The following is a 24,029-nucleotide window of genomic DNA, read 5'->3' as shown; positions in this document are numbered from 1 at the left end:
TCTCAAAATTGTGAGATTCAATTTAAGTTCTGTTTTTTTTTTTCCTCCTGAATTTTTAGATTAACTTCACATAACATGTTTTTTAATCCTCATTCTCTTCCGTAACGTCTGTTATTACTATTTTTAAAATTTTATTAATTTATTTTTTAGCCTTGATGCTTTTACGTTGAAATCCTCCAACAGTTGACGCTCCTGCATTGTAGTAAATTGGCATCTGTTGTGTGTGTGTGTGTGTGTGTGTGTGTGTGTGTGTGTGTGTGTGTGTGTGTGTGTGTGTGTGTGTGTCAGCTGTGTCGGGCGCAGAGGAAACGGCAGCAGCGTCTCTCTCTCTCTCTCTCTCTCTCGCTTCTTCTCGAAGTTGAAAAAAGCATTTTCCCGGGAGCAGAGAGCAGAGCAGCGGCTCGTGCAGCGGCGGAGGATCGATCATCTCGATCAGGAGATCACCGATCAGCTGCGGGACTGAAGAGGAGCCGCGGTGAGTTTCTGTCTCTTTGTCTGCTGGAGAAGCTGCTCAGTTCATCACAAACAACAGAAACAACCAGAAAACTACAGAACTGCGCACTTATTATAGAGGCTGATGGGAAAAACAAAAAAAATCTCTCACTAGATTTGAAACAGCGTTTTATACAGCAGCCGATAGATTGAAAAGTCGTTGCATTATATATATATAAAAAAAAGTCGTTAGTGTTTTTTTTTTGTTTGTTTTTTTTAAACCACTGACTATCTGAGGCATGCGTTGCAATATTATCATAAATTTCTACACTGTAGCAGGACAATATGCAAAGTCCTCATTGGAATATCATAGGGAGTATTAGTCCGTTAAGGTGAGCGGCGCCGGGCCGGGATGCGCCGCCAGCCGCTGATTGGCTCTGCAGCTGCTGCTTCCTGACACGCGTTTTCCTCCAGCATCAGCAGCTCCAGCAGCCAGCCCAGAGCAAAGCATGCTGGGAAGCAGCGGGGCTCCCGGGTCCCGGATCAGGAGACCACCACAGATACACGGGAATATTATAACAAATATTATCGAACCCAGACAGTGTGTATATGTATATATATATATATATGTGTATATATATATATATATATATATATATATATATATATATATATATATATATATATATATATTATAGTGATATCATAGAAATTAATCCTCCTATTATGTTTGGGCACTATTTGACCCCATTCAGTGTTTAACGTCTCTAAATAAATGATTAACATCTTTTTTTTTCTTCATATTTAATGAGTTTTCCTAATGTAATGGGTCCTACCGGGCAAACATGAAATTGACATGATGATATGTTTTCAATGTCCTGTACACACTTTGTATGCATCGGTTATAAATAACAAAAATCTGTACTTAGAAATAATAGAAAGCCATTAAAACACCAAAAATTTATATTTCTGTCCAATTTTAGGTCAATCAGTGAGATATTATGGTGGTGGAGGAGGGGGGGGGGGTATTTTATTTAAAGGGCTATTTAGGTCGTCAACAAAGAAGCATAAAGTACCTGACACATAAACTTTGGTAACAATTTTAGTTCTAATAATTTTGTGGAGGTTTAAACTGCTGGGCTCAAATTGACACCAAATATAAAAGATGTTTGTAAATTTGAACATAACAGGACGGTTAAACATAAAAAGTACAGTATCGTCATTATGAAGTCACATTTACTCATCGTCTGTCCGTAGAGGCTTTTAGGATGTTGCAGGAGCTTTATAGTCATGTATTAAATTTCCATTGGCTGTGTTATTCTTTTTCTAATTTTGTATTTTGAGATATGAAATGTTGGCATGTATGACCTTAAAATATTTTGTTACTAGAGTTTTTTCTAATTATCATGTCATGAGTGATGATAAATGTTCCAAGTGGAGGACTATTGAAAAGGCAGGTCAGCATTCAGATTATATATGATGGTAGGGACAAAATTAAATTAAACGTTTGCAATCAGACACAAGCTGAGAGTTTGTGTTATCAAACTGGCTCTGTGAAGCCAAACTCCAGAAGACTCCAAAGTGTTTTTTAAAGACGTGTACACAGTTTTTTTTCCCTTTTGTTCTGCTTCACACTCCCTCAGGAAATGTGTCTTTAGTGTTTTTTTCTCTCAGCTGCAGTGGCTCAGAGATGACATTAGGGGTCAGTGCTGAGAATGAGGTTAATGCAAAGACGAGAAGAGCGACAGAGTTTAGGAGTTCAAGACGTCATTTATTTTATGTATGAAAAGTTTCCTGTCTGTTGTTTCTGACAGGAGGGAGGATTTTGAGGGTTTTTGCTCACAGGATTTTTCCTCGCTGAGCTGCTCGCCTCCTGCAGATTAAACACAGAAACTGCAACGTGTGATGTAGAACAACCTGACAAGTCAAAGTTTTTTTTTTTTTTTTTTTTATGAATGGGATGAGTGAAGTTGACTTGAGGCAAAGAACGCCTCCATACATAGTAGCCTACTTGCAGTACTCAGCAGACTGTAAAAATGTTGAAAAATCATAATACGATCATATCATAACTTAAGTATCATGATAACATTGTATCGTGATAATATCGTACGTGATAATATCGTACGTGATAATATTGCATTGTGACTTAAGGATTGTGATAATATCATATTGTGATATCATGTCATCATAACATTGAATCATAACTCAAGTATTGTAATAATATCGTATTGTAATAACATTGTATTGCGACCTAAGTATCGCGATAGTGTTGTATCGTGATAACATCGTATTGTGACATGGGTATCTTGATAATGTTCTATTGTGACCTGAGTATTGTGATGATGTTGTGTTGTGATAGTATTGTATTATCGTGATATCGTACTGTGATAATATTGCATCGTGATAGTATTGTATTATTGTGATATCGCACTGTGATAATATTGCATCGTGATAATATCATATTGTGACCTGAGTATCGTGATAATATCGTATTGCGATAACATCGTATTGTGACATGAGTATTGTGATAATGTGGTATTGTGATAGTATTGTGTTATCGTGATATCGTACTATGATAATATTGCAATCGTGATAGTATTGTATTATTGTGATATCACACTGTGATAATATTGCATCGCGATAATATCGTATTGTGACCTGAGTATCGTGATAATATCGTATCGCGATAACATTGTATTGTGACATGAGTATCATGATAATGTTGAATTGTGATAGTACTGTATTATTGAGATATCGTACTGTGATAATATTGCATTGTGATATCGTATTGTGACTTGGTATCGTGATGATATCGTATTGTGATAGTAATGCATTATTGTGATATCGTATCGTGATAACATCGTATCGTGACCTGAGTATTGTGATAATATACTGTGACCTGAGTATCGTGATAATATCGTATGGTGGGGCCTCTGGTGATTCCTAGTTAATCAGAGTTTGATCGACTGATCGACAGTTTCAGCCTCGGCGGCGCCCCCTGCAGGTGGAAACATGTTCTAGAGGTGGAATGTCTGCTGTGATAAAGGCATTATTATTATCAGGGCCCTCAGCACGACAGCTGGCTAATCAGCCCTCTGTCTCGCTCTTCATGTGTCACATCTATTTTTAGTCCAGACTGACATGAAGCAGCTCTGACTGGGCGAGGCTGGACCGCTGATGCTCAACTTGTGGGTCGGGACCCCTGGGCTGGTCACCAGATCGTCACTCTGTTAGATATCTCTGTTATCGTGTCTGTTTTCTCTGGTTTTTGCTTTTTTTCTTGAGAATGAGTCACTCTCAGCCTCAGTTCTAATCTAATGATGAACTGACGGAAAGTGAAAATGGAAAGTCAGAGTTTGGCTGTGAGGCTGGAGATGTGATCAAATAGTACCTAGTGATTATTTTTTCATTTTGTGCATAAAGAGTGCACAAAATAAATAGTAAAATAAAGTGCAATCTTCAGTCACAGCCAACGCCAGCGAGGTTAAACGCCCCCTCCTGTGACTTTTTAAAGGGTGAGCCGTGTGGTTGTGAATCCCACTGGAGTTCTGGACGCCCACAAGTGCAGTGGGCTGCTGTGTCGGGGTTCCTGTGAGCCTCAGGAGGTTTCAGACTTCCTCTTCAGTTTGATGAAGCTGAAACGATTAGCCGACATCTGGAGCGACCCACCAGCAGAAGAGTCGTGGATTATAATCCCATTTATCAATCATTTTGATGAAGTCAAAAAACATTTTCTGATTCCAGCTTCACGAAGATGCTGTATGGTCTTCCTTTTCTCCGCTCACATCTTTATAAAATGAATACTTTGGGTTTTTGAGGGTTTTTTTTGGCTGACTTTAAGCTCTGATCACCTCCCAGCAGACGAGAGCTTCATTCTTCACACTTTATCTGCCACACGACTGAAACATGAATCATTGATATAATCCATAAGTGAACCGACAGAGAAAAACAAAACAGTTGCAGCCTAAAAAGCCTCTCGCTGCGTCTGAACTGATGAAATCCCTGCTGTGGAAGGAGGAAGCAGAACCCGAGACAAACACCCTGCAGCTGCACTCATCTGTGCTCTCTGTCCTCCTGGCAAAAAAGTTTTCACCGCAAAAGTTATTTAAAACAAACCAAAAATACTTTCAGGAAATTCTTATTAATTCCTCAGCTCAGTGTGTGTGTGTGTGTGTGTGTGTGTGTGTGTGTGTGATGCTGCACTGTGTAGGCTGTGTTGTGGATTAAAGGACAGGCAGTTCCTTCCAGTGAGGAGTCACGTGCTGCTGCTGGTCAGTGAAGGGTTAACAGGAAACATGAGCTCACTGTCACACACACACACACACACACACACACACACACACACACACACACACACACACTGCTCCTTCCCTTCCCCTCTGGAATGTTTTTTCTTCCCTCTCCTCTTCCCAGGCAGTGTTTTCTCCTCAGACGATGTCGGGCGGACGCAGGAAACTGAAACTGTGAGAAACTTCAGGAACGTCCGAACAGACCAGAAGTCAGCGTGAGCCGAGCAGAACTCCGAGGTGAGACGCTAAAACACGACACGACAGACGTCCAAACTGCCGCCGTGTCGGCTGAGGGATCCGGATTTGACTCTCGGGGCATTTGAGTGTTTATCTCTGTTGAATATCTGTTGATTATTGTTTCGTTTTGTGCACAAAGAGTGAAAAATAAATGTTTGTCTCCCTCCGTCTGACCAGCAGCCAGAAAAAAAACCCAGAGCTTTAATCTGATAAAGATATGAGCGGAGAAAAGGAAGATAATCTGAATGTTTTAGTGAAGCTGGAATTTGATGATGTTTCAGGGTTTTTTTTTTTTTTGTTTTGTTTTTTGTTTTTTTATAAAAGGATAAAACCGATAATCAGTAATCAGAACGTGAACAGACTGATTTCCTGTGCATCAGCTCGTTGTGACTGACTGATGCTCTCAGCCTCTCCACCGCTAATCAACAAAATCCTCAACCACACAGGGGGCAGACTGGATTATAGTGGCTGTCTAATCTGTAATCCAGGCAGTAGCATGAGCAGTGTGTGTGTGTGTGTGTGTGTGTGTGTGTGTCTGGGGGTCTTTCTGAGGAGTTTCTTCACCAGCATTTTTTATTTTGTAAGAAACGAGGCTGCAGAGTTTTTTTTTTTCAGTCTCTCTCTCTCTCTCTCTCTCTCTCTCTCTTTCTCTCTCCCTCTCTGTCTCTTTCATAATTTCTGCAGATTGAGGCTGTTTCCTCCCGATGCTGTGACACAATCTGTGTTCAGAAAGTGGAAGTACAGAGTGTACATTATCAAAAACAACAACAACAAAAAAGAAACAGGACATGCATGCAGATGAAGGAAGGATTTGATTTATTTGGCCACAAAAAACTTCAACTCCTTGAAAATCTGTTTTTCCAGAGACGGGAGGGGAAGAAAGATCTAAAAAAGAAAAATCTATTTGACACACAGGAAAAATAAAACAACACACTTCACCAAATTGAGTCCAGAGTGAAATGCAGTCGGTGTGTGTTCAGGCCCACATGACAGCTTTAAAGAAACCTGAGCAAGACAATAAATAATAACTGAATAAATAAACAGCTCTGGAAACAGAGGAGTAAATAATGTGAGAGGCAGACTGATGGGCGTTTGTGTCATGAAGAAGAAACTGAACTCTGTGTGTGTGTGTGTGTGTGTGAGATAAGAACTGATCTGGGCTCTGTTGTGTTTCCTGCAGGTCGACATGGCTCTGTTCTTCGCTGGAGCCGTTACAAGTACGTCAGCACACACACACACACACACATACACACACACACACACACAGACACACACAGTGCTGCGATACACACAAGGCTCCAGCCCTCTGAAACCTGAGCAGGCTCATTTGATTTCTTTCAAAAACTGGAGAAAAAAGGCAACGAGCAACTTAACAGGAAATGAACTTGGAAAATAGCGAAACAAAGAAAGGTTTAAAAAAAATCAATCAATAAAAAAAAGAAAGAAAATTATCTAAAAATTTGAAGAAAAAGAAAAAAAAGAAAAAAAGAAAAGAAAAAAAAGACCAAGGTGGAAAAAATGTCCAGAAAACTGTATTTTTAATTATTACAATTATATATTCAAATGATGTTTCAGGATTTTTTGGGGGCTAATTTTCAGGTCATTTTCTTGTTTTTTGTTTATTTGTTTTTTTATTTGTTTTCGTTTTTCTGTTTTTTTTTTTTTCCAGGACAGTTTTTTTGGTTGCTTAGTTTCAGGTTATTTCCTTTTTTGATTTTTTGTTTTTTCTCCTTCTTTTTTTCCTTTTCTGTGTCTTTTAGCTCATTTGTGGCTCATTTAAGTTTTTTCTCCGTGTTTCTGAGAGAAATCACAGTGAGTGTCTCTGAGCGTCTCTGGTTTGGATAAAGTGTGTGTGTGTGTGTGCAGACGGAGACGGGGCGTCTGTCGCCACGGTGCCGCGGCTGATCTGATGTTTGTTATCGAGCCAAGACTGGAACAACCGGTACAGCAAGGCATTGTGGGAAGGGCCGCGGAGAGGCGTTCAGGTGGACGTCTGACCTCTGGGCAGCCACGGCTCTCCCCTTTGCAGACACGCCCATCTTCTGCTAATCCCATGCAGTTTGGGCCCCAAAGCCTGCAGTCCACATGTGTTCTTGTGGCCTGTTGTAAAATGGTGTGTTTGTGCAGACTGGGGCCTAAACAGTGGGTTAGGGTTAGGGTTAGAGCCACTGCAAGGAGAGAAAAGATTACAGAGCTGGGGGAGGGGACAGGATAGGATAGCCTTTATTGTCATTGTACAGTCACCTATACAACGACATTGGAGGTGCCACAACTGAGGGGGCATTTATATTAAAAGAAAAACAAACAAACAAACAACAAAATGGGGGGTAATATTGCAGAAAAATCCTTCACAAAAAAACCCTCACAAATTCCGATATTAAAATCATAAGTTTATGAGAAAAAAACTCAAAAATTTATGAGAAAGAAATAGAAAATTCACAAATTCATGTGAAAAAACTTGAAGTTTTTCTTATTTTTTTCCCCCTGAGAAAACTGCAGTAGCACTAACACATTGTTGTACAGTTACACACATAAAACAGTTAAAACACTGCGACACAGCGCTGAGAGCTTTCCCAGCAGCAGCAACAGCGACGACAAAGAAAACCCTCATCAGAGCTCCAGTCAGTTTCTCTGTCATGTTTTGTGTGGATTTGTCCTTTAAAGCGCTCTGTCCTGTGCAGTGTGAACATCGTGTGCTCAGGACGCCGTGTTCACTGCCACTTTACACCATGAAGGGAAAAAAAAAGTTTTTATTACTTTAATGTCGTCATCGTTTTATTCGCAGCAGCGGTAATAAATCAGCAGCTCGTCGCCTCCAGCTGCAGGAAACGGCCCGGAGAAACTTTATTCAACTTTATTCAACTTTATTCAACTTTATTCAGCTCCTCGAAACACTCAGAGCCCCTCATTCAGCAGCACAAACTTAAAAAAAAAGTATATATATCGTGTTGCAGAGCCAGCTGAGACAAAAAAAATCAAAAAACATTAGGACAGAATTAAGTGAAATCACATTAAAGAGTACAAATACATATAAAATGGACAAAAAATAACAAAGACGTATAAAAACGAGAGGATTTATCAGAGCAGTTCATTTCCATCTGAAGGTGTGTGAGCTGGAAGTTTGTTTAAGCAGCAGGATCTTAAAATGTACAGTTAGAAATGCCAGTGCAAACCTTGCCTTGGTTGAATAAATATTGAATTAACATTACTGTATCAGTTATAAAAAAAATAATAAAATTAATTAAAAATTAAAAAAAATCTAAATTTAAAATAAAAAAGTTAAAAAAGACAAGAAAATGACTTGAAAATTAGAAAAAAAAGAAAAAGAAAAAATTCTGGGAAAAAAAATTAAAAATGAAAAAGAATTAATAATCATAATTAAAATTATATATTTAAAAAAGGTCAGATGCGCGAGGCTGGATCAGATTTCTTGTGTTTGTGAAACATTTTAAAAAAAACTGAATAAATGCAGTAAAATAAAAACTGTAATGTTCTGTCCTTCCTGCAGGTCAGTGAAGGCAGCACGCTGCCACCTTTAGTCTTTCTGTAAAACTAAACTAAATACAGATTGAGGGAAAAGGGACATGAAAATCAGAAGCTGGTGATCAGAACGGTGGCCCCGCCCACTTGCTGTTTTTCAGATGGGGAGGCGGAGTCTGACTGGATCGGCCGTCATGTCAGTCAGAGTTTCAGTACAGATTACTGAAAGACTGAGAATAGCAGCTGGATGTTTGTGTTCATGTTGGTGTGTTTGTGTCTCTCAGGTTCGCCGATAAAGAGCCGAGAGCCGCCGGCCGAGCGCACCTGCCACAGGTGAGGAGCTTCGCCTTTAATGCCGTTTTTTTCTTCATATTTAATTATTTTCTCCTAATTTAATGGAGTCAAGTAGGCAAACATAGAAATGAGCATGATGATGTGTTTTCAGTGTCCTAGACACAGTGTGTGTGTGTATGTTTGTGTGTGTGTGTGTTTGGAGTTTATTTGATTCCAGGCTGTTTCAGCTGATGTGGACACTGAGGAACTAGAACATGACAGTTATAATCTGAAAAAAAATTCCCTCTGCTTTAACAGAACCCTCACCTGGGACATAAACACACCTGTAGTAACAGAACACACCTGTAGTAACATAACACACACCTGGAATAACATAACACACACCTTTAGTAACATTACACACACCTGTAGTAACAAAACACACACCTTTAGTAACATTACACACACCTGTAGTATCATAACACACCTGTAGTAACACCTGTAGTAACATAACACACCTTTAGTAACATTACGCACACCTGTAGTAACATAACACACCTGGAGTAACATAACACACACCTGTAGTAACATAACACACACCTGTAGTATCATAACACACCTGTAGTAACACCTGTAGTAACATAACACACCTTTAGTAACATAACACACACCTGTAGTAACATAACACACACCTGTAGTATCATAACACACCTGTAGTAACACCTGTAGTAACATAACACACCTTTAGTAACATAACACACACCTGTAGTAACATAACACACACCTGTAGTAACATAACACACACCTGTAGTAACATAACACACACCTGTAGTATCATAACACACCTGTAGTAACACCTGTAGTAACATAACACACCTTTAGTAACATAACACACACCTGTAGTAACATAACACACACCTGTAGTAACATAACACACACCTGTAGTAACATAACACACCTTTAGTAACATAACGCACACCTGTAGTAACATAACACACACCTGTAGTAACATAACACACACCTGTAGTAACATAACACACACCTGTAGTAACATAACACCTGGAGTAACATAACACACACCTGCAGTAACATAACACACACCTGTAGTAACATAACACACCTGTAGTAACATAACACACACCTGCAGTAACACCTGTAGTAACCTAACTCTTCATTTCCATTGGTTGGCCCCGGTCATGTGATGTGCCAAGCTGTACTGTGTGAAATGTCCTGTGTGTATGTGTGTGTGTGTGGGTGAAGCTAAGCTCCGCCTCTCTCCCTCAGCCTGGGCGTGTCGCTGCTCTCTCCTGACTCCTCCTACCTGTGTTACTCCGCCTCCTCTGACGGCGGCGCCCCCTGCTGCTGCCGCCGCTCGCCCCGCCTCCTCACCAACGGATACTACATCATGACGGAGGACAGCTTCTCCTGGGACGACGACGGCAACGTGTCGCTCACCACGCCCCAAACCAACGTGTCCTACAAGGAGAACCTGGTCAGGTGGGTGGAGAGGCCGTAAAGGAGCAGTTCACCCAAAAAATTTAACTAATCAAGTTTGCATGTCAATGGTGGCTGTGGAGGGCCAATAGAGCTCAAAACTGCAGCAGAACAAAAACAGAAACATAGAAAGAAAACTCAGCAACGCCATCTACTGGCAGATACACTATATTACCAAAAGTATTCGCTCACCTGCCTTTACTCATGCTATGAACTGAAGTGCCATCCCATTCCTAACCCATAGAGTTCAATATGATGTCGGTCCACCTTTTGCAGCTATTACAGCTTCAACTCTTCTGGGAAGACTGTCCACAAGGTTGAGGAGAGTGTTTATAGGAATTTTTGACCATTCTTCCAAAAGCGCATTGGTGAGGTCACACACTGATGTTGGTCGAGAAGGCCTGGCTCTCAGTCTCCGCTCTAATTCATCCCAAAGGTTTTCTATCGGGTTCAGGTCAGGACTCTGTGCAGGCCAGTCAAGTTCATCCACACCAGACTCTGTCATCCATGTCTTTATGGACCTTGCTTTGTGCACTGGTGCACAGTCATGTTGGAAGAGAACTGTTCCCACAAGGTTGGGAGCATGGAATTGTCCAAAATGTTTTGGTATCCTGAAGCATTCAAAGTTCCTTTCACTGGAACTAAGGGGCCAAGCCCAGCTCCTGAAAAACAGCCCCACACCATAATTCCTCCTCCACCAAATTTCACAGTCGGCACAATGCAGTCTGAAATGTACCGTTCTCCTGGCAACCTCCAAACCCAGACTCGTCCATCAGATTGCCAGATGGAAAAGCGTGATTCATCACTCCAGAGAACGCGTCTCCACTGCTCTAGAGGCCAGTGGCGGCGTGCTTTACACTATTGCATCCGACGCTTTGCATTGCACTTGGTGATGTGTGGCTTGGCTGCAGCTGCTCGGCCATGGAAACCCATTCCATGAAGCTCTCTGCGTACTGTACTTGGGCTAATCTGAAGGTCACATGAAGTTTGTAGCTCTGTAGCAATTGACTGTGCAGAAAGTCGGCGACCTCTTTGCACTATGCGCTTCAGCATCCGCTGACCCCTCTCCGTCACTTTACGTGGCCTACCACTTCGTGGCTGAGTTGCTGTTGTTCCCAAACGCTTCCATTTTGTTATAATAGAGCTGACAGTTGACTGTGGAATATTTAGGAGCGAGGAAATTTCACGACTGGATTTGTTGCACAGGTGGCATCCTATGACAGTTCCACGCTGGAATTCACTGAGCTCCTGAGAGCGGCCCATTCTTTCACAAATGTCTTGTTTCACAGTCTGCATGCCTGAGTGCTTGATTTTATACACCTGTGGCCAGGCCAAGTGATTAGGACACCTGATTCTGATCATTTGAATGGGTGAGCGAATACTTTTGGTAATATAGTGTATATAACTCACTCCCTACATCAATAAAACATTAAGAGTTAGCTAGCAGCTTCACCTCAGTGTTTTCTACGCCAGCTGGAGTGAATAGTTTCCATTTGAGGTCCATAAATGGCCTGCAAACAGCAAAGTCCAAGTGCCATGAACCCAAATGAACTTTTTGAAGAAATCAGCTCCGTAACAAAACACCCGGTTGATTCATCACGGCTGAAATCTTCCTCCTTCTTTAAGTTTTGTTTTTAAAATACCTGAACGGTCACACAGGATCGGATTCATTTCCGTTTTTCGATGAGATCAGTCTCTCCTGTTCTGTGTTGACACGGGACAGGAGGAAGTCGAATTCCCACACACTCCGAAATTATAGAATTTACTGCTTGATATCCTGGTGTGATGCACGATCTGTGAGGGCAAAAAAAAGTTAACAGCAAGTTAAAGGACCATCCCACTGTTTTTCAGAGTGCGGCCCATTTACCACAATTTTACACTGGAACAAGCAATTTATCAAATCCTGCAGAGGAGCTACAGATATCACAGCACAGAGTCAAAATGTGAGTTTGTGGTTGAAGCAGCCGCCTTATAATGTTCTGCTTCTACGGCGAACAAAGTCCTCAACATTCAGAAACCACACAGCTGATAATCGGCTGTGGAAAGCAAAACGTTTCCCCGGGGACTATTTTTCCTGGTGGAGGAGGAGGAGGAGGGAGCGTTTCAGTGTGAAAAAGTCCACATCAACAAACTGTTTTTTAAATCCTGCAGAGGAGCTCCAGATTCCACAGCTCAGAGTCAGAATGTGAGTTTGTGTTTGAAGCAGCCGCCTCATAATGTTCTGCTCAACATTCAGAAACCACACAGCTGATGATCGGCTGTGGAAAGCAAAAGGTTTCCTCTCTTAGGTACTATTTTCCCTGGAGGAGGAGGAGCAGGAGGAGGAGGAGGAGGAGGAGGAGGGAGCGTTTCAGTGTGAAAAAGTCCTGAAAAGCCAACAGTGCTGCTGCTTTTAGGAAAACTCATGTGAAGGACTTTATTCCTCTGATGGAAAACTGGAGTGAAGAAAGTGTGAAGGCTCTGAAAGTTCATGTTCATATCGTAGTGGAATGAATGGAAACCAGCGGCTGGAGGAAAGGGAGGAGGAGTGATGTGGCAGCTCTGAAAGCCCACTGCTCACTCTGGGAGGAGATCAGCAGGAATGTGAAGTTTATGCATTTTGTAGATATTAGGCTAAACATGCAGAATGAATATAAATGATTCTGCCATTGTGCTCAGAGTTTGGGGGGAACAAACAACCTCCTGTGTGTAAACGTTTAGTTTGACGGACAATCAGATCTGAGTTTCTGCTGGAGTTTGCAGCTATAAACAGCCTTGACGTCACATCAGCGTTTGGCAGAGCTCCAGTTTGATATGTTGCACAGATGTTGAACGTTTTCATGAGCCGAGACACGAGAGACGCCGGGCTGCCTCACCCTGCAGGGCCGGGTGCAGCTCAGGCTCTCACACCCTTTTGTCTTCATCACAGCCATGGAAACCACACATGGAAATCAAATGAGGACGGAATAAATTAACTACAAGTTCATCCTGCTGCCAGGTTGTAAATTAAAGTCGTAAATTTAGGAGAAAAAAAAAAAAATCAGGGAAACTGTGAAAGCTAGTTTGTTCTCCTCTTGTGGGATCCAGTCAGGAGGAAATCCTGCTGGTTTGAGTCCAGAACCCCAATCTCCTCCTCAGCATCTGGACTCTGAAGAGACGTTGCTGTGACTTGGGCCGATTCAGAAGAAAACAATCTGCTGATTCTGGGCTCAGATCAGCAGGATCTCCTTGTTCCTGAATCCCATATCAGAGTAGAATCTGCTGAGGGGATCAGCTGCAGGCCTGAGACACGGCCAGCAGGGGGCAGCACAGGTGGAGCCTCAGACAGAAAAGTGAAACAAAAAATCATTTTCTGAGTTTTTTTCCTGAAAATTTTCGATTTTTTTCTTGTAAATTTACAACTTTAATCTTGGAAATTCAATTTTTCTTACTCTTTTTTCTCCTATTTTTTCCTGCCAAGGCCCTAAAAGCTGATAGAACACAGAGTTATGCAACTTTTCAGAGCTACACCAAACTGCTGACAGGTGTGAGATACCCCAACACCCACACACACACACACACACACACACACACACACACACTCGGCCCTGTTTATAGAGATGAGGTCACTGTGTGCTCGGGACGTGTTGGCAGGTCTCACAGCCGTGTAAATTCCTCGTTCCTGACGTCCTCTGTGTCGGGCCGCCAGCCTGTCAGATCACGTGACCGGTTGCTAGGAGACACCCGTGTTGTTGTGAAGTTTATTGTCAGCTTCATAAGCGTGTCTTTGTTCTGTGTGAAACGACTGGCAGACGCTCTGCCGTCCCGCGGGGTCGCTCACGCCCCCCCCCCCCCCGGCAAAGCTGCAGTTTTCATGCTTTTATTTTGAAAGGTGCGGCGCGACGCTCTTCAGGACGTTGAATTGAATTAGGTCAACTGAGTGAAAGTGCCGTGTCACGATGCTGGCCTCTGATTGGCTGACAGCAGCGGCAGATTCACACAAGCAGACACTGTCCAGTTCAAACGCTGCAAGCCGCTCTGATTGGACGGGTCTCAGTGAGGCCTCAGCGAGGGAGCCAATCAGGAGAGAGACCGGCTGTGACCTTCTTCATTAATGGAGAACACAGTAGAGACTGTAGTTCTCTGTAAATGTATGCATTGTCCTAATTTCTTTCTTGTTTTGTGTTCTTACAAATGGAGAAAAAAAAAAACAGCTCTGACAATCAATCAATCAATTAATCAGTTAATCAATTACTGAAAACTTTTGCAGATGTATGGTTGTATTTAATGAATTTCATGAATTGAACCAACACTAAAAAAATTGAGTCCTTTGGTCTCATATTGAGCCTTTCTTGTTTTTCAGGATCAGAATCAGAAATATTAATGAATGCTGGAAACAAGTGGGATTATCTGGCAGATTTTTTTTTTTTACGTTGTTTGAAGAAAAAACAGATTTAAACTCTAAAGATGAAACTGAATGACTTGATAAGTTATAGATTTGTTGCAGTGAGGCGCGTTCATGAAGAACAAGAACAGATTCTTCTTCCTCCTGAGCCTGGCAGAGAGGAAAACTAAGAAAAAGAAGAAAATAAAGAAATATTGATGATATTCCTCACACCTTGTTCTTGTTATGTCATCAGTTTTGGTTAAGAGCCTCCGTCCACACCGCCCTCATGTCCTCTCTCTCTCTTCGGGCTCTGCAGGATCTTCCGGCGGCGGCGGCGGCCCCGTCGGTCTCTGGTCAGTCTGCTGAGCGACGTGACGGACAGCTGCCAGTCGTGGCTCGACCGCCGAGTCTTCGGAGGAGTGTTCGCGGCGCCGGCTGAGCCCGAGCGGCCGCGCACGCCGGACAAGCCCGCCGAGCTGTCGTGGTCCGAGCTGAGCGGCTCCGAGCTGGACGGCGGCTGCAGCTTCACGTTCGGTGAGTGAGGCGCTGTTTCACTTTCATTAATTAATTTAAAAAAAAAAAAAAACTCCACTCATACTTCACACCATGCGTCACAGCAGATTTGAACCATCACTCATCAGTTTAAATATTTAATTTTATATCAGATGTAATTAATTTTAATCAAAAATAAGAGTCAAGAAAATGTATCTTCAAAATTCTTATTTTTTTTGCTTTGTTTTTATGTTGTGTTTTGTGTTGTATTTTTAGTATTAGTTCTCTCTCCGTTAAAATGATCAGTTTTGCGTCGCTGTAAAAATGCAGCGTCATTAAAAACTTTTTGCCAGCAGGAAGTTGTCTTTGAGCAGCAAAGCAGCTTTGGCTTTGAAATACTGTCTGATTTTTTAAAATAATAATAATATTCAGTAGGAATACGTAGCATTTCTGAATGACATCATTCAAATTTTAATATTAAGATAAGTTTATAAAAATTTGGAGTTTCATTTAAAAAAAAGACAACTGTTTGTGTGTGAAATATGATTTTTTTTTAAAGTTAAAGGCTTTAAAGGGCGGTAGAATGAAATCTTTCAAATATAGATTTATGTAAAGGCTTACGTTTACATAACGAAACAAATATTTTATTGATAATTTGATTGTTTTTTTGTTTTTTTTTTTGCATTGTGTTTCAGACCACACGGAGGTCCCGCCCCCTCCTGACAAAGAGGCTCCGCCCCCCAAGCTGCTGGTCCAGGAGGAGATCTGCTCGGAGATCTGTCAATCACAGGAGCGCTTCACCCAATCGCTGGGCAGCCTCTCCGAAGTCCCGCCCCCCGCAACCCCGTACACCAACAGCTGCTGTCCTCCCTCCTCACCTGAGCAAACAGGTGACGCCATCATCAGCATTATTATTATTGCTATTATTATTATGATTATTATTTTTTAAAAACAAATTCAAGTCTGGAGAATTTATATTTATATATATACATACATATACACATATATATATATATATATATATATATATATATATATATATATATATATAAATTAATTCATTAAAGTTTTTTTGGCCAACACAATGGGCAAATTTATGGATCTTGAATATTTGTACTGAGTATGAGCTACAGTATCTGTGGCTGCCTTTGGAAACTATTTCTTGCCTTTCTTTCAGTTTTTTTTTTATAAAATTGAATTGACTTGTAACAAAAGAGGAAATGCTGTATTCACATTTTTTTTTCCAAGAGACTTTAATCCATTTTTTTACTTTTTATGTGAGTGTTCAGAGGGGAAAAAAAGACCTGGTTTAGTTTTGTCTTTTGGCTCCTTCCTGCCAGCTACACTAACTGATTTATTTTTTTATAATTTTTTTAAATTTTATTTTTATGTTTTTTTTTTTTTTTTTTTTTTTTTTTTTGGACATGCGGCTCTTTGTCAGTCTTGTCTCTGTCACTGAAGTGCGTCCATGTGTTTCAGGTTTATCCTCGATGAAGGCTCTCCTGCTCCTCATCTTCACCATCTTCCTCTGCGCCACCGTCTCCTCTGGGTGAGTTGTTTGAAGTTCAGCCTCTCTGAACTTCTGTATCACCCTCAGTGAGCTCCTCCTCTTCCTCCTCTTCAACGTTCCTCGGTTCTGTGTTGGGGGTTTAGGGTGAATGTGTGTGAACAGAAAACTAAATAATCCAGGTTAATCCAGCAGGAGCCTTGAGAGTCGAATGCAGCCTCGTTTCCATCCAGAAAACACATTTTTCACCGTAACTTTGTTTTTTTGTACAAATGATGTGACATAAACCAGGAGGCGGGACTGACTTTGAGCCCTCTGCGCCCCCTAGTGGTCATAAGTCACTCACTGCACCTTTAACCGTGGAGCTGCCACGTTCCAGGGTTCAGGAAGTCAGATTTCCCTTCCTGTTGGCCACAGCGACTGAGACAACTGGCCATAAAATATTAACATAAGATCATCAGCTTTATTCCCAACGCTAAGTCCGAGGTACTACATTACCCACAATCCTTTAAACAAACGCTACCAATCAGAGAGCTGTTACCATGGTGATAGGTACGGTGTTGTCTGACAGTCTTAAAGGAGGAGTTTTTATCATGATTTGGAGTCAGATATTTGTTTTTGTTTTTGTTTGTTTGTTTGTTTTTACTACGAGGAGAGGAGTATCATCATCGTAGAGGGAGAGGGTTCAAATATGATACGTACGTAGTTTTTTGAAATTTTTCCATCCAATTTTTCATCCTGTTGGGGATCAGCGCCATTCGAGCTGTAGCGTTCATGAAATACTGATTTTTCTGAAAGTCTGAGGGAGAAATGAGCAGGAGGTTTGTTTCTGGAGTCTCTGTGAAGCGGCTGGAGATAAATCTGATTTCACCGAGTACAAATAAAACCGACCCGAGCATGATGCTGGAAATCTGGCCGCAGCTCTTGTGGCTCACTCACGCAATACTCCAGCTTTAAAACCGAAAACGAGCTGAGGTCACCCTCTTCATCTGCCTTTAATTCAACATGACATCAGTGAGCGGTGTGTTCTGCCAGAAGTCACTGAACCAATCACAGACCTCATCCGCCGAGCCTTCGACAGGAAAACGAAGCCTTGTAGTTTTTTTTTTTTTTTTTTTTTTAGTTGAAATACATAGAAAATTTGTTCAGATCAGATGAACTTTATTGTCCTGAAGGGGAAATCTGTTTTAGGCTAGAACAGTTGCAGCTCCACCATCATAGTAACACAGAAAACAATGAGGTTAAGACGGAGCACGGCCCAAGAACAAACACACTTGAAGCACACAATTTAAAAAAAAAAAAACCAACAAAAAACAGCTCTTCTTGTCAAGATTATGATTTATCTTAAATAAAAACACAAAATGCATCAATTAGGAGGACAAAATCTAAACCCTCATATTCACAGGGAATGACACAGTTATTCAGGTATATAACATACAACTTATACTTGTGTGTTACTTATTTATTAATTTACTACCTTGTAAAGTGACCGATTCCCTAATGTGTACTTCTGATTTTCTAGATAGAGAGATAGATCGCTCCTCGTCTGTGATCACAGAGAGCTGATTCTGAAGTTCCTGCTGGATCAGTGAAAGTCAGACACTTTTGCAGTTTGGACATTGTAGAGAAATGACCACCGGGTGTAGAAATATTGGGATGCGTACGCGGAGCTGCTGAGCCCGTGCAGCTTCAGGTGCTGAAGGTGTCTTGTGTTTGTGCTGCAGGTGTCCACTGTGGGGCTTCTCTGTGGCGTCTGCGGCCTTCCTAATGATCACGGCCTTCATGTGTGAGTATCACCTCAATCACACTGCCTGCTGCTTAACTTTGGTTAAGTATTAGGGATATTATTATTATTATAATATTATATTAGGGATGCACCACACTGGATTTCTGCTGATATCCGATATGCTGATATCGTCCCACTCTTTTGACTGAATGCTGATGCTGATATATGCGCATATTTTTTCCAACTTAATTGCAGAGAACATCAGCTGACATTTCATTATGATGCCCGCTCTTATTGTGAAGGCCCACTGGCAGATGCAGGAGTAAAATGCAGTGCTTTTCAAAATGAACACATTCACTAGGCAAAATAAGAAAACTACTTCAGCTTGGAAAACACAACATTTTTTTTTTATTATTTTTTTTTTTTTTATAATTAATTGATTATGATTATGCCACAGCCAGGGAGGGTTAGACCTATTTCACATGTCGGCGGAAATATTCATTTTGGACTGATACTGATATTTCATTTTAAAGACATTATCGACCGATACTGATGATGTGCTGATATTATCGTGCATCACAATTAAATCTCAGATATCATTCAGTGTCAGTGTCATTCACCTCTGAAATGAGAAAATGATATTTTGAATCCGAAGTTTTTCTGTGCACTTTTTATGCATTTGTTTAATTGTTTTGCATGTTTTTTGTAAATTAAGTCTTCATTTAAAGGAATACTCCAACATTTTTGTGGGTGAAATCCCCTTTTCCTGACTTCCCCAGACTGAGACCAGATGTTGGACACCATTTCCACCTCTGGACGCCCAGTGGGTCTGTTCCTATGGGTAGCATTTCCTGTTAGCTTAGCATAAAGACTTGAAGTCTATGGGAGTCATTAGCCTCAGAAGTCAGGAAAAGGGGATTTTTTTCCCCAAAATGTTGGAGTATTCCTTTAAATTTTCCTCTGTCACTGAATAACTGCAGATAGTAAAATAATGACCACCCTGAAAAGAGGAAACTTGTGCAGGAAACAGTAAATATGAACGATTTGGGACCAGTGGTTCACCTGATCTTGTGTCTTGCAGTCGTCACGAAGTCGGGGCCGATGAGCGAGTGGCGGCGGGCCAAGACCGAGGTGAGTCCCGCTCCGAATCCGATGCGTCACCCCGTTTCATCGAGCAGCCGGGACAAAAACACCGACGCTAACTTTATTTCATTTGTTCCCTGTGGCAGGACATCACCTCCAGGAACGAGTAGAGGAGGAGCAGGACTTCGCCTCAGTGTGTCCTGCGTGCACACACACACTTTTACACACACACACACACACACACACACATACATTCATACGCATTTATAGGTTTTCCAGTGCATCCAAGTTTTCCATGTCGTCATGCAGCTGGAGGAGTGACAGGAAAGCACCGCCTGGAGAAGCTGCGGAAACATTTTCTCTTCCCTGAACTGTTTGCATGCAGGGTTGCACCTGAGAGCCGAGCGGCGTGGCGCTCCAGACGCCCAGCAGACGCCGACGAAACAAAACCATCTGCTCTCTGAATAGAAACCTCAACCTGAATGCATCACCTGGAATGTGTCCGCTGCACAAAAAGGGCGGCTGATTCAGGTTAAAATTTGGCCGAAGTTAAAGCTCAGACCTTTGTGTCCTTTCCACTGATCGAAAACACAAAATTATAAAAAAAGATCCATAATCAAGGAACGTGTAAAGAAGGAGGAGTCGTGTCACGGCGTCGGTGTTTCAGATTTGCCTTGGTGCCACAAATACTAAAGTGAACGGGACAGAGATTCGACCATAGAACAAAACACACCTTATATGATGAGGGTTGGTTTTCATGTGTCGTCTCAAAACATCAGGAATCTCTCCAGCAGATGCAGAAAAAAAACAAGCCAAACAACGCTCATGTTAGCCACATGCTGGTTTAAAATGCACAATCGCAAATATCAAATATGAGCCACAATCAGAAATAATTTATTGATCCCAGAGGGGAAAGTGAGTCAGCTGCAGCTCCTCGAATTCTCAAGAGAAGAATACATCATAAGCATGAGTGAAATAATAAGAAATGGGAAGGAATATAAAAATATGTGCTTTAGATATTTGTAACAACATATGTGCATTATGTAAAAATACATGCATTAATCCTACAAAATGTTACAACAATAAATCGAGGTAAAAGGCTCATTTATGCTCCTTTACATGTGAAAATCAAATCCGGTTCAAACGATGTAAACATCGATGCCCATGTGCCTCCTTTACGTCAACATGGAGGTTCATCCACAAATCCACTAGAGGGCAGCACAGAGTCCAAAGTTTCTGATGACAGCAAACATGGCAGCAGTGGAGGAGGACGGAAACGGCCTGTGAGGTCATTAAACACATCACCATAGGAAGACGGCAGCCTTTTAGGTCATTAAACACATCATCGCAGGAGGACGGTGGCCTGTGAGGTCATTAAATGCACCACCGTAAGAGGACAGCGGCCTGTGAGGCCATTAAACACATCACCGCAGGAGGATACCGGCCTGTGAGGTCATTAAATGCACCACCGCAGGAGGACGGCGGCCTTTGAGGTCATTAAACGCATCACCGCAGGAGGACAGCGGCCTATGAGGTCATTCAACGCATCACCGCAAGAGGACGGCGGCCTGTGAGGTCATTAAACACATCACCACAGGAGGATACCGGCCTGTGAGGTCATTAAATGCACCACTGCAAGAGGACACCGGCCTGTGAGGTCATTAAACGCATCACCGCAGGAGAACGATGGCCTATGAGGTCATTCAACGCATCACCGCAAGAGGACGGCGGCCTGTGAGGTCATTAAACACATCACCACAGGAGGATACCGGCCTGTGAGGTCATTAAATGCACCACTGCAAGAGGACACCGGCCTGTGAGGTCATTAAACGCATCACCGCAGGAGAACGATGGCCTGTGAGGTCATTAAACGCACCACGTTTGAGAATGGAGAAAAAGCTCCCTCTCTATTGAACGTTGAGCATAAATGAGCCATAACCCATTCACATCAATGACAGCCCCATTGAATCTCTCCACCCTCAGCGCCCTTCTGAGCTCGTTGTCCTCTCCTTATTTATACGTTCCTTGATCTGTAATTCAAAGAGCTTTTGAGCTTTCAGATGTGAGGTGGAAAGGGCCTGCAGCTGAAACCGTCCCGTCGGCTTCTGTTGAGATGCAGACGATTTCACTGCGACTCCACGGCTGAACGCTCTGCCGTCCAGCACCAAGAGAGGACAACAGATATATATTGATACATCCTCCAAATGTACTCTGTGTTATTGACATATCTCTATGTTGTATTGTCAGTAGTTGTCTTGGCTGTTTTTGTCCAAAGTGACCCGTATTCAGGCGTTCAGGTCCACAGTTTGAACAGAAAAAAAAAACAAAAAACAAAAAAAAACAAAACGTGCAGCGAGAGCGGCTGCTGCCTCTCTGCTGACACACGACCAAACGTCCAGCAGCACCTGGAGGTCGACTCTATCTACCTGGAATTTGAAACGATTAAGTGCCATATTTTTCCTGAGGAAACTATGCGTGAAGAGTTTTGTTCCAAAGTGAAAAAAAAAACAAAAAAAACATGTACTATCGGGAGCACAGAAGCACAGCAGCAGCTACAGAAGAGCTGCACTCGGTCTGGTTTGGCCTCTGATTGGCTCCGGGTCGAGCTGTTTTGGGCGATGAAGCCCCTCAAACTGTAATTTTTTTTAAAGTAACATTTTCTTTGGATCGTCCCCTGTAGGAATTCAGCACAATATCAGTTGATTTATAAGGCCAAGAACAACAAAAGCAGAATATAAATAGGCCATATGTTCGATTTCAGCAGCATTAGTATGGATCCCACTGGAGTTCTGGGCAAGACACGCCCACCAGTGCCGCGATTGGGCCTAAAATCTGCTGGCCTGTTGCTCATTGGCTAAAACAGGCCTGACATGAAGTGTCAGCCAACCAGAACCCTGACCTCAGTCCTGTGGGCGTGTCCTACCCAGAACTCCTGTGGGTTTCATAATACCACAGGCCATGTTTGTTCAGATTCAGCAACGTGTTGTTGAAATGTAACTTATGGTTTGACATTCCTGTGATGTTGATTTTTAACTGGTAATCAATTAATTAATCAATTGTGTTGATCACCTGTAGGAGACTTTCAAAGTAAAGTGTGACAAAAAAGTGAACTTTGGGGCTTTAAAAGAACCACTCCTGAATCCTGTAGACGTGTTATTAAAGTTAATAAATACTAAACAAACACACACACACACACACACACACACACACACACACGCAGTTTGAAACAAAACTCTTCGGCTGCTAAGTGCCTTCTCCCTCGCGGCCTCTGCAGGCCTGCGGTGCATCAGGACGCAGCGCAATAACGACATAACGATTTAAAATGCTGCTGAAATATTCATAAAATATTGAGACAGGAAGACCAGGGTCAGGTATCAGGTTTGAAATATGTGTGGGCGTTTGATTTAACCTGCATGGTGAAGCAGATGGGTGGGGTTTAACTGCATGTGGAAAGTCACCAGATAACACAAAATATACTCTAAAATACTTTCACTTATATTTCTGTGACCGATTAAATTTTCTGGTGGTTATTCTGTGAAACCCCACCCGTCTGGCACTGCACACAGACGAAAACAAGCGCTACACTCTTGAGGCTGTCTCTGCGCCTCTTCACACATATCGAGCTCTTATTTTGTAAACAGATTCTAGAGAGAACCGGATCAGGATTAGAGAGGGCAGCTGTTTGCTTTTGTGTTTAAAGTCCCAGTGAAATGAAAAATGAGTATTTTCACTTTGGTAGCTAGTTTTCCATGTTATAATACAGATCTATATACCCTTACCTGTGTTTTATAGCAGAATGCAGTTCCTGTCCGCTGTTGGGAAAGTGTTTTTAGTGGTTACTTCACTGTGCTCAGCTTTATTCTGTGGAGTGGAGTGGAAACATGTCCCGCCCTAACATCCTGTTCAAACAGGAAATATGTTAAATTACAGGGGGGCTTTGCTCTCAAAATGATATTTCATTGTGACTTTAATATTCGCTGCCTACCGCCGTTGCCAGTGAGCTGAGAAACTTTGTGGTTGGATGTTTTTAGGGATAATTATGTACAGATTTCGACTTCCTCTTACCTATTTGACTCTGCAACAGGCAGTTATTAATATCCATATATTGATCACTAATAGCTGATTCCCTGTGGGGGAAACAGAAAGAGGTGCTTTCATCAGGAAAAGCAGCATGGCAGGTAGCAGGTAGTACCTTTTTAAAACAAATAAAGAAGTACTGTATGGCTTTATAAGGTTTTGACTTTATAAAGTTTTCACATTCAATCATGTTTGGGCCTCAAACGACGCCGAGTCTGCTGGGAAGTCTGGAGAAGAGACAGCCGGGTCGTGCTGCACGAAGCGGCTCCTTCCCCCTGACCTTTAAATGTGTCCATGTGTTTTTGGTGTTGAGAAACTTTTGCTGCATCGATGGAGGTGAAATTCAGATTTTAAGAGAATGTGAAGCGAGCAAAGTGTCGATAAGTCTCGCTGTGTTTATTCCCTCAAAGTGCCAGATTTGTAAAATTGTGACCCGCCGCGATTCAGGAAACGTTACATCACCAAAACTTCATCAATGAACCAAAACGAATCAGTCAGTTTTTGATGTTATTCTGCATGACTTTTTAAATGGCTTCAGCATGGTAACCATACAGGGTGTCCACAAAGTCTCTTTACAGTTTAAAAAATCTATTA

General features: G+C 41.9%; 1 protein-coding gene across 2 annotated transcripts; it reads left to right on the top strand.

Annotated features, from left to right (window-relative positions):
• The first annotated feature begins 376 nt into the window (after nt 1–376).
• On the top strand, nt 377–23,551 carry tmem71 (transmembrane protein 71). 2 transcript variants are annotated; one of them, XM_030075162.1, is made up of 11 exons: nt 377–475; nt 4,846–4,958; nt 6,139–6,175; nt 8,723–8,771; nt 9,996–10,208; nt 14,867–15,084; nt 15,738–15,932; nt 16,522–16,591; nt 18,274–18,335; nt 19,357–19,406; nt 19,505–23,551. In XM_030075162.1, exons 3-11 carry the CDS (start codon nt 6,145–6,147, stop codon nt 19,526–19,528), a joined length of 912 nt encoding a protein of 303 aa, XP_029931022.1. In that variant the 5' UTR covers nt 377–475; nt 4,846–4,958; nt 6,139–6,144; the 3' UTR covers nt 19,529–23,551. The 2 variants fall into 2 exon arrangements, with proteins under 2 accessions (XP_029931022.1, XP_029931021.1); XM_030075161.1 differs by lacking the exon at nt 377–475 and having other exon boundaries at nt 4,804–4,958.
• The last annotated feature ends 478 nt before the right edge of the window (nt 23,552–24,029 follow it).

The sequence above is a fragment of the Myripristis murdjan genome, chromosome 17 (genome assembly GCF_902150065.1).
Source record: "Myripristis murdjan chromosome 17, fMyrMur1.1, whole genome shotgun sequence".
Lineage (NCBI taxonomy): Eukaryota > Metazoa > Chordata > Actinopteri > Holocentriformes > Holocentridae > Myripristis > Myripristis murdjan.
Note: the sequence above shows the minus strand (reverse complement) of the source record. Positions and strands in the feature narration are given on the sequence as shown.